This window comes from Crocodylus porosus, unplaced genomic scaffold, assembly GCF_001723895.1.
Source record: "Crocodylus porosus isolate Cpor-Errol unplaced genomic scaffold, CroPor_comp1, whole genome shotgun sequence".
In the NCBI taxonomy this organism is placed as follows: domain Eukaryota; kingdom Metazoa; phylum Chordata; order Crocodylia; family Crocodylidae; genus Crocodylus; species Crocodylus porosus.
Genome location: NW_017728949.1, coordinates 35,191,400 through 35,202,624, shown reverse-complemented (window position 1 = coordinate 35,202,624; position 11,225 = coordinate 35,191,400). Strand labels below are relative to the sequence as shown.

The following is an 11,225-nucleotide window of genomic DNA, read 5'->3' as shown; positions in this document are numbered from 1 at the left end:
GCAGATGTGCTCCTTGATGATCTTCTCAAAAAGTTTCCCTAGGATTGAGGTAAGACTGATGGGCCTATAGTTGCCTGGGTCCTCCCTCCTCCCTTTTTTAAAGATGGGGACCACATTGGCTATCTTCCAATCATCTGGCACCATGAGCACACATAAAGCCATAGCAAAAGCCCTGCAATAACCTCTGCTAGCTCCCTCAACACCCTGGGGTGGAGAGCATCTGGACCTGCTGATTTGAACATGTCCAGCCCCTCCCAAAGCTCTCTAAACTGGTCTTCCCCAACCTGAGGTCTGAAGGCATTCCCCTTGAGCCTGTCTTGCATCACGGTGGGGAAATTCCGGTCCCTGCACAAGAAAATGGAGGTGAAGAATTGGTTAAAGAGGTCTGCTTTCTCCTCTGGCGCAACCACCAGATTGCCCAGAGAATCTTGCAGGGGCCCCACATTTCCCGGTGCTTTCTTCATCCTCCCTATATATTTGAAAAAGGACTTTTTATTACCTTTGATCTTGGACGCTAGTCCTAGCTCTATGTCCACCTTAGCTTTCCTGACAGCTCCCCTACAGGCCTGAGCAGAGGACGTAGCACCCCCCTTCCACCAGTTGTACACCACCTTTTTGGCAATCAGGCATTCCTGGATGCCCTTGATGAGCCCCCAGGGGGGCTTTCAGGCACTCCTGCCCCCCTTGCTTCTTGTTGGGATGGTCACCCCTTGGGCCCTGAGTATTGTCTGCTTAAGGAACAACCACTTATCTTGGGCACTGAGTTCCCCTGTTCTCGAATCCCAGTGCCTCTCCCACTAATCTCCTCAACTCATTGAAGTTGGCCCTCTTGAAGTCTAGGACTACCTCCTTGCTGCAGGCCCTTGACACCCTGCGTTGGATGGTGATTTCCAGCAAGCGATGACTGCTATCGCCCAAGTGGTCAAGAACCTGGAGGCCCCTTACCAGGTCATTGCCTAAAATAATTAGTTAAATTATTTCTTTTCATCTGAGAGATATATCATTCAGGCTGTTAATATTTTATAATCCATTTGGGACAACAAGCAGACCTGAGATAGGGAGATGTAATGAAAAAGCTGTTAATTTTCTGACATCAACAAATTGTCTTTGATTTCTAGACAATTATGGACTTGCTAAAACTACTGGTTGTGCCAATCTGATGTCTGAGGCTGTGCATGTCTCCCATTTCCCATTTCTGGTTTTCTGCATTTTACCACAGTCAATAGGGTTCTGCACTTTGATTTCTAATGCAATGCCAGAATGTTTGGAACACCAGATGCAGTGTTAAAAAAATGTTACAATGTGTCAATACAGAAAAAAAATGAGAAATGGCATCACATTTAGCATAGGTCCTCACTTCACTCAGTCAACTATTCCACCATTCTCCCTGGCTCTAAGGCTCACAACTTGAGCCACAGTGAGCTACAGAATAAGCAAACCACAAATAGAATAGATGTAATAAATGAGCATTCTCATTTGCCAATAGTAAAACCGTTGAATATTTTGAGCTTCAAGGAAAAAGAGACATGTAAGGGTAATCTATAGCTGGTTTAAAAGGAAAGGGATTTATCTGCTAGAAATTAAATTTTAGTTAAGTTTTTCTTTAGATGAAAAAAAAGAATTTCCCAGAAAATTAGAATTCACAAAATATGCCATCACTATATTATACAGTATTTAAATAATACAAAACTACTGATATGTGTTGTTCTTATCTTATTCTGATAATATAAATGCTTTTTAAAAGCCAAATGCTGCAGAAATAGTCACTTCAGTGTGCCTCATTATTAAAATAAAAAACAGACACTGCAAGTGTAAAAATCTTGTCTGAATAGCTTCTGCCTCTGACACCAACTGTACTTTTGCTCTTTTGGCAGCAGACCAAAGTAGCAAGCTTTGGGGACTTTGGGATAGGTCACATTTTCAGTAGAAAAGAAATTAGTTGCACAGAGACTCTGGATAGTTCCTAGTCACATGAATTTGCTTACGCAGCGTATCATTTATAATAAACAGACGCATATGCAAGGTTACAAGAAGGTAATCCTATCTGCAGAAATCACAAAAAGGACATTACTGGATCCATATTTATAGCTGGAAAATGCCTCCCTTAGTCCACTTCTAGCATACTGGCCCCCTACCTTCTTGTTAAAAGAGCTCTCTGAAAAATTCTTCTGTCCAAAGTCATATACCAACCACAGAGAGCACAATAGAGCTCCCACTTCCAGGAGGGGTCCTGCATGCTCTATTTGTCATAAAAATAACAAGAAATAGCCTTGAGTTGGTTTTTCTCTGAGTTTCCATCCAGAAAAAAAAAAGGCATCACAACCAGAGTACAGAGGGCAGTTAGGTGCCCACATTCTGGCAGAGCTAGGCACGTAAATCCTACTGGGACCTTTCATAATCTCCCCTTTAATGAGTACTGGACTCCTGCCAGCCTTTGAGGGGTCTTTACACAAGATTCTTTGAGGTAGATGGCATAACACAGATGACATCATCTAGCTAAACTACATGGAAATAAATGCAGAGATGCATGCAATTGAACCAGTTAAATATCTTTCCATTTAACACTGGTGGTAGAGAGTTCCAATATCAAGCATTTGTAAAAATGATTTACAACCTTTTTAAAGCCACCTTCCCTGTGAAATCTTTATGAGTTTGTATTGTTACTGTAATTAGTAGTCCATACTTCTATTGAAAAATAGTTTTACACCATTTGCTGCTACTCTAACACTTTTTGCCATATTTAAGAAACAGCTGATGAATCTTTGAACCCTGCAGCTGATGGGTCGTGTTGTTATCCATCTAGTCCAAATCAGCCAATATTGCATTATATTCTGTTGCCTTAGAAAATCAGATATAGGGAAAGGGATTAGTAAACATACTGGATTTGATATCAGGAAACTTGGGTTCCTACATCTTGCATAGACTTTTTCTGTGACATTGGACAAGCCACCAAGTCTCCTGGTGGGTACAGACAGACATAACACTTATTAATTTAAATGTTGTTTAAACCACACACGTCCAGATATACAAGCCAGTTTAGAACAGTTTAAACCTCCTGAATTGTTTCAAAAGTATAATTGGAAAATCGAGTATTATTTTGAACCAGTTCTCCACTAAACAAGTTCAGTGTTATGTGTGGACACCAAGCTTTCTGTGACGAGTGCCTGGCTAGTCCTCCAGGCATCCCACACTGCACTGTTCTCCACCCACTCCAACTCCTGCATGGCAAATGGCTGCTCTGGTATGCAGCTAGAACTCTACTGCCACAAACCTCTACTGCCTGCATTTGAGAGCATTGTCCTGGGCTAGGGGCTCTGGGGGCAGCTCTCTGCTACTTTTAAGAGCTGGTCAATTTTCTTCTGTTGGTGGTAATTGACCACAATTACATGCCCCCAGGCTTATTTGGGCTGGGAGGTGGCTGGGGCATTTGGGGGCCTGCCCAAGGATTTGGCTGCTACCAATGGAAGAAAATAGACTCTTTAAAAGGAGTAGAGAGCACTTTTCTGAACCCCCAGTCCCCAGGCACACAAAAGCAGAAAGCCCCACCTCACCTGGTCACACCCTCCACTCTTACCATTCACCCCAAATAAACCTTGGATGTGCAGAGCCCTGGTCAACTGGCACCAACAGAAGGAAACTGGACAGGTCTAAAAGTGGCAGAGAGCTGCCTCTGAGACCCCATGCACACAGAGGGAGGAGTCTTGGCAGGCCACCCCTCCACCCCCAAATCATCCTGGAATGCATCAAACCTTGGTCAGTTCCTGGGATCTGAAGAAAATTAATCAGTGGCCTGAGGGACAGTGCTCTTTAAAAGCCACAAAAGCCCTTGTAGCTCCAGAGCATCAACCTCCTGGGAACCCAGAACTGAAGTCCAGGCAGCTCCCAGCTTACACACACACCTAGGCACTCCCAGTCAGGTACCATCACACAAATTTTAGTAAAGTGCAGGAATGTTTCTTCATTGAATTAAATGTTAGTGAAAAAAGGAAGCAGAAAATTGCAATTGGGGTGGGTACTACTACCACCCCCTGATGGTGGTTTGATGGCACTGCAGTGCCTAAAACATGACATGATTCTGCTTGGAACCCTTTGCAGTATACGTGTGGACACCTCTGACTAGAGACAATTGTAAACCAGTTTTTAATCAGCAACACCTTAAAATAATTCAGTGATATGTCTGCCCACACCATGTGTCTCATTTTCCCCATCTATTATTGGAATAGTGTCAGCTTCCATCATTGGGATGTGGGATAGCTGGGCAGAAAAGAGAATTTTGAAGCATCAGTGTTTTTAAGATTCAGGAATCCCTGGCAAAATGTTATCAAATGCAATTTCTTATTTATTACCCATACTGCTTTGTTTGGGAAATCTCCCAAGAACAGGGTTTTCTTGAAAGTATTGCAGTATTGTTTTCAGTCAAGGTGGATATAACAAAGAATAACAATGTCCTAAGATCTTGTGATCCTTCCAGTCTCAGATTTGGAAGTCCAGTTTTAGGAGGCGAAGAATCCTAAATGTACACGTACAAATTTGTGGGAAATTATTACCTTCAAGCTCTGAATACCCTTAGTAATTAAAATGATAATTAAAATTAGCTAATGAATACCTAAATTATGAGCTGTATTATTTAAATTACATTGTCATGTTTAACAGACCATTACTTTAATTTTAAGGGATTTCTAAGTCTCAAAATATTTAGCGATTTGCTTTGTAAAAGACTGAAAACTTCTGAACACTTTGTGAAGCATGAAAGAGTAGTCATCTTATATAGGTACCTAAGAGAGTTAAATTTCTGGTAACTTTCCAATACTAGCTGGGCCATAAATATCACAAGCCTTTCTCTCAGGAATTTGGTATTTCCACTTCTGTCTGCAATAAGGAATTACACAGGTGTGTGACTGAAAATTAAATGTCTATTTACTGTTTATTTTCAGGCCTAAATAAACATAATCCTAAGTAGCAACACTAATAATCACCATCAAATTTTTACCGTATTATAATAATACAATAATAATTTACACAATTCTTACCTATTTTCCTCTTCAGAATATTATGTATAATTCTAAGAGATTAGTAACTAAAGGTTGCCTGAGGCAAATATTCAGTTTGGTTCTTTTTTCTCCCCTGAACTGCTTTCTTCAGTTCTATCTAATGCTAATGTAATTGTAGATCCATTCTGAATATAACTTTGCAGTACTAACAAGAAGAAACAGAATTTCATATGTGCCTATAAAGATCATCATAGCATCAAAAAAGGAGCCTACGTTTTGAATATCTATGTATATAGGGCTGGAAAAAATAAGTAGATAAAGCACTTATTTTTAAAGTACTAAAACACTATAAGTAAATAAATAAATAAGATATTTATTTTGTAATTAATTAGTATATTATGTTAAAAAAGGCATGTTGATATAATATGCAATGCATATTAATATATTAATAATCTATTAATAGTAATACTCTAGATAGAGCTTTAGGAAAGTTTTGGGGGTTTTTATGAATGTGGATGACATGTCAACATTCCATTTGCTTTCTCAGGTAAAATGTCTTTGAACAAAGAATTAGGCGACTTGAATTTATATTTTGTACCTTATACAAACCTATATACTGTCCATTCAGAAAACGATACTATGAAAATTACTGTGGTCTAAATCGCCACAATTCAGCTGTCCATGTACTCAGTTTTAGAAGAGACTAGATTCCAAAATTTTTGAAGAAAACAATAAAAAGTAGTTATTTAATATGTTATGATACCATCTGTGTTTACCACACATGATAGGATCTTTATAGTGTAAGGAGATTTTGTTCCTGTTTGAATTGCCTAAAATATTACACTGGTTTTGACCTTGGAAATGCTTCTTAAATATTTACTGTAGTTTAAATATAGTTGCAGTGCCAGAATAACTCCTTGCAACAGTATGAAATTTTAGGGTGCTTTCCATGTTAGGGTTTTCTAGTTCTTAGCTGAAGTTGCCAGCAAGAGCAGTTCACTGCTCTACATTCAGAAATTATTTGAGGAAATGGGTTTGTGTAGAAATGCTGAACCTTCTAGCACTCTGTTGGTTTAAAATTTACTCCCAGAAGAGACGCTTTAGAAATTCCATAAAGAGGCCTGCTCTAAACTCTGCAGCACTGACTTACCTTCATCATCTTTGAGCTCTGGCAGCAATTAAAAACATCACAGCAGAGCTGTGGACATACCAGTGAGTACATACTCATTCACTCATGACTATAATGACTCCAAAAGAGAGCAAAGAATATGGCTAAAAACTATCGGTTTGTTGGGGAATTACTATGATTCTTCAAAATAATTATAGATGTGTGAACAGAGATATATTCACCCAAAGCTATTTCTCTGAGTGAAAAGGTGTGAGTTTAAGTACATATTACACGTTTTAATCATCAGCCAAAAGCACTGTATATTAAAAATATTTGTCTCTACCACTAATAAAATTAAATGTAAAGTATACAGCTTAATTAATGATGACCATTGCATAGCAAGTCCACAAGATTCAGGACATTCAAGCTTTGAGCTGATACTCTTGCTGTTTAATATTTAGTGACTTAGAATATTATAACATAATTTTAATATTTTCTATATTTAGAAATAACAAGTGAAAGTCCTGGTATAAGTGCCTGTCAGAATTTGTCTTGAAGCACAGATAACAATCATTACACTATCCATGTAGTTTATGACATCAATAAGGACCTCCAATAAATTACAAGCCCTTAATACACACTGGGACCATCTATTACCTTATATTTATTTGTCTTGCCAACATTGTAGCTACAATACCTTTTTTATGCCAACATATCCTGCATGAAGAATTAGATCTTTGTTTAGGGTGTCACTAGCTATAAACAAAAGCATGAACTATTGTAGGTTTATTTACTTTTACAGTCATTGAATCCTCTCTCATAGTGGTAGAAAAGTGTTCTTCCCATACAAGTTGACTACTGATAGTTCTAAACCCAGGCAGGTCAGAGAGAAATGGGGGGCTATGAGGAATAAAGTATGAAATTAGCCAGCTCTTTAAGTAAAAGAACTTTTAAAATTGATGTTAATTTTTTAAAATCAGAAAATAAATTCATATCGTGTAGATTAAAATATACATAAAAGCAATAAACAACAGCTTCACATACAGTCTAATGAGTTCTACTTCACTAAACATGATCAACTCCTTTCAGAGCATAATAATAATTCCTATGGGCAAGCTATAGCACAGTCACATGTAGCACTTGGCTGAAAGTCCCTACAAGCAAGTTACTTCACTCTGAAAGGTGTATCGTTTCAAGCATTAAAATTCTACTGCTCCGGCATAATCAGCTAAAACAATCAAGATCAATATTCTGAATTTAAAGGGCGTTATAATTCCATAATGTATTGAAAGACTGAACCACCTTAGGAAAAACAATTTCTCAAGTGCCTCTTTTTCTAAGAACAAAATGGAACACAAAACTGCAGAAAAAGTTGATGACATGTAAAAAACAAAAACTTCCAGAAAGTCTCAGTATTAGCATAAGAAAACTATTACGAGTTCCAGTAGCATATTAGATGCTTTTGCAACACAAAGTTAAACTTTAGACTCATTTTCTCATTCTGTTGAACTTTTTTTTTTTTGGTCTGTTTTGCTTTGATATACAAAACTTAAGTTAATAAATAAGGATGTAAGAGGAAAGTCCAGAACATTTCAGTTCAAAGTAAGAATAGCATCACTTACCTAAAGATAGGTCTTTGGAGATGCTTTTTCTTGATTGTAACACAATCATCCATTTAAAGGGGGGAAAATAACTTCTTCCTGCAAATAACTCCAAAAAGCCCTGGGAGTAATCTGGAAACTTGTTCTTTGCTACTGTACCGTAGAGAGCACACAGAATGATATTTTGGTGCTGGGGGAAGCTTCCCTCCCTCTCTCTGACAGTTGAACAAAAAAGGGCCATAGAGGCCACATACGACAGGCACGTCTGTGCAACTACCAAACCACACAGGCTGTACAAAAGCACTGGAGTCAAGTTGATCGAAGCAGGGAATTGTACTAGATTCCTTTCAACTGTACAAGGAAAATGTGAAACTTTGCCAAGTGTTACCCAGGTAAAAATGTGTTAGATTATTCCAGCCATTAGAACACTTCTTACACATGCTGGTCAAAGTCTTAAATGCAGAGTCACTCTCTCTCTCTCTCTCTCTCTCTCTCTCTCTCTTTAAAAACACTGTTCTGAGGCTCAACTTTTTTTTTCTTCAAAATAAAAGTTGTGCAGCTGTTTCAGCATTCCCATGTGAGTACCTTCAGAAAGTTTGTTCTGGTAAAAGAACTGTATACAAATTAATGAAGACGGATGGATCTGGTCTGTGAGGCTGGCTCTACTTCAAGAGATTGTATTTGTTTTACAATCTGGCTTTTATTCACTCTGCATGATGTGTGGATATAGCTATGCAAATTAAAGCACTGCTCATAATTTTTGGCATTCATAACCTAATAACCTACAGTTGGCTGAAGCAGAATATGGTGTTTACAGCTGGTGGAACCCTAACTACTCAAAACAGACCAGCCCTGTATGAGGTAAGAAAATAAAAGTGACTGAATTCACATGGCTCCATTAGTGCACTTCTATTGTTTACACCAAAAACTGCAATAGAGATTCAAGCTCAGGGAGCATACAATGATGAAATCTGACTTTGAGATTACACCAAAATGGATCAGAAAGAACTCAGCTGAAGGTAATAGAGTTAAATTGGAGTAAGTGCCATTGTACAGAGTACAGAGATTATAAAGATGATCATAAGCTTTTCTGAGGTGTGTAAAACTAGAGATTTATGATGTATGATTAGTTATGCAACACCACCAAAACCAAATTAAATCTGAGAGATGCTGTAAATAGAGAGCATAATCAAACATCAGGATAAGTCATGCTGAGATGCATCTCAGCTTGTAAAGCGTTTATGTTAAGAATACATTGCTTGATACCAATATCTATGATGAAGTTTACATAAATTCCATAAAAAAACCGACATCATAATCAGTGGGTTTTTAACTGTTCCTATTAAAGTGGTATCTGAGCAACTTAGTGGATCTCAGCTAGCTAGAAAGACAAACAAGTAATGTAGATGTATGCTACCTCAATAGACAATGAATTAAACTTTTATTTAATGTTTCCTTGAAAGATATCCCCTAGATCTCTCATCTACCCCTCAAAAAGGATCACTTCCTACAACAGTTCTTAAGGGGATACATTAAAAGAAAAAAATGACAGTCAAATGTTGATTTTTTTTTTCCACTGGTTTTCAGTGGTAATTGGACACCCAGCTACCATTAATGCCTTTGAAAAATCTATCCTAGAATTTAGGTTAGATATTAGAAAACACTCTCTCACTAGGAGGGTAGTAAAGCATTGGAACAGGTTACCCAGATAAGCTGTGGAGTCTCCATCCTTCGAGGTTTTTAAGACCTGGCTAGACAAAGCTTTGGCTGAGATGGTCTAGGTGGAGATGGTCCTGCTTTGAGGAGGAGGTTGGACTAGATGACGTCCTGAGATCCCTTCCAACCCTAATTTCCTATGATTCTATGATATTTCTTATTTTATAAAAGAGAGAAGCAATCAATGCCAGATATGGTTTGGCCTGGAAACAATAAGCAACTCATTTACCTGCTATGACAAGTTCTTTTTTTTTTTAAATTGCTTGATTTAATTTAGGATGCTAATTTATCTTGTAAGGAGAAAAACAAGCACCTGTTCAGATCCTCGTCAGTTACAGCCATCTAAATGTATAGCCAGAGGTCTCTCTCCAGTTATTTTTCTCACACTTAAGGTTTTCCTCATACTGCAGTTGAACCCAAATACCAAGAGAATGTTACCACATTTACCCAAGTCCAAGACGAGCCCCCACTATTTAACATGGAAAAAAGCCCTTGCCTTTGGATTTGAGTACTAGGTGGTAGGAGAGGCAAGGTGCCTGCCTTGCTGCATTTCTGGCACTGACCAGAGTTGGGACCACAGCTGCATCTGCAGCCTGCCTCCCTCCCCCCACAGCCACCTCTGAAACCCCATTACCAGGCCTCCCCATTACCTACTCCTGCCCCCCCCCCACACACACACACAGTCTGACCCATTGCCTAACCCAGGCACTGTTTTCCCTGCTGAAGTGATTGGGGGATGAACTTAAGTCAACCCTTCAAAATTAGATTCTATACATGGAAAATTATAATAAAGTTATCAGTGTTCCATGTATAGAATCTAATTACTGGGACAGCATCTTAGATTCAGATTCATTTTGGATTTGGGTAAATGTGGTATCTTTTATGTATCCCTATTTTGAAAAAAATACCTTGAGGATCTGTGTGTGGAGTTGCATAGTTTTTTTATCGTTCCAGTGAGACAAGCTGCAGCTGGACATAAGGAATAGATCTTCTGGGTCAACCCAAATGATGAAATCTATGAGGCCAGCGGAAGGCCCCAGTAAGGAGTAGATCAGTGATTTTCAAACTTCCTGAAGTCACAGAACTCTTTCATGTCACTTCTGTCTGTTGTTGAACCCGTCTCTGGCTCCACAGGCTGCTTGAGCTCACACACAGCAAGGTGACCCAGCCTGGCAATGGAGCTGTTCTGCCATTACACCTAATCTTTTTGCAGAGCCTCTGATGACCCCAAGTTTTTACAGAACACCATCTGAAAACCACTGAAGTAGATCAAATATGGCTTTTCTTTTAGAGGCTCTACTCTCCCTTCCAGCAGTTGTATGACATTCATTGAATAAATCAGTTGAGAGAGCTGGGAAAATTCTGACAAAGAAAAGTACAATGGAAAATATAAACAAATGTTTCTAAAAACAATTTTGTTTTTTCTTGGTTTGTTTAAAATTGTTAAAAAATGTTGTTCAGTTATAGTTGTGCCCCTCCACACCTCTCCAAAACTATTAGTAGGTGTTATATCACTTGAAACATTACGCTAGTTTCTGCAGTGAGGGGCTTTTCACAAAGATTAGCTAGATTAGCTAAAGCTCTCATCTACAAAGAATACTTCCATGTTGTTCAGTTGAAAATTATCACATACATCGGGGTGCTCAACCCCCAAGCTGTGGCCCAAATTTGGTCTACATAACCATATGATCCAGTCCACAAGTCTCCCCACCGGTCTAGAAATTTGGTAGTGAGAAAATGGTGGTAATTAACACTACCACCACTCTGCCACCACCAAATTTCCAAGCCCCATTTGACCAGATTTGCTTC

The 11,225-nt window shown here is 38.7% G+C and overlaps 1 protein-coding gene and 1 long non-coding RNA gene across 6 annotated transcripts in view; one reads left to right on the top strand and one right to left on the bottom strand.

The window, feature by feature from the left end:
- PDE1A (phosphodiesterase 1A) overlaps nucleotides 1-11,225 on the bottom strand; it is a 350,365-nt gene that overhangs the window by 211,999 nt on the left and 127,141 nt on the right. The window contains exon 1 of one of the 5 annotated variants that reach the window (XM_019554258.1): nucleotides 7,722-8,137. The exons of the other annotated variants lie outside the window; for them this stretch is intronic. Coding sequence (XP_019409803.1) covers nucleotides 7,722-7,774 — 53 coding nt within the window. The 5' untranslated portion in view covers nucleotides 7,775-8,137. Of the gene's footprint in view, nucleotides 1-7,721; nucleotides 8,138-11,225 lie in introns of those variants that run through there. 5 annotated transcript variants of the gene reach the window in all.
- On the top strand, nucleotides 8,240-10,829 carry LOC109322954. The gene is made up of 2 exons (XR_002104516.1): nucleotides 8,240-8,561; nucleotides 10,371-10,829. It is a non-coding gene; the product is annotated as an uncharacterized LOC109322954 (long non-coding RNA).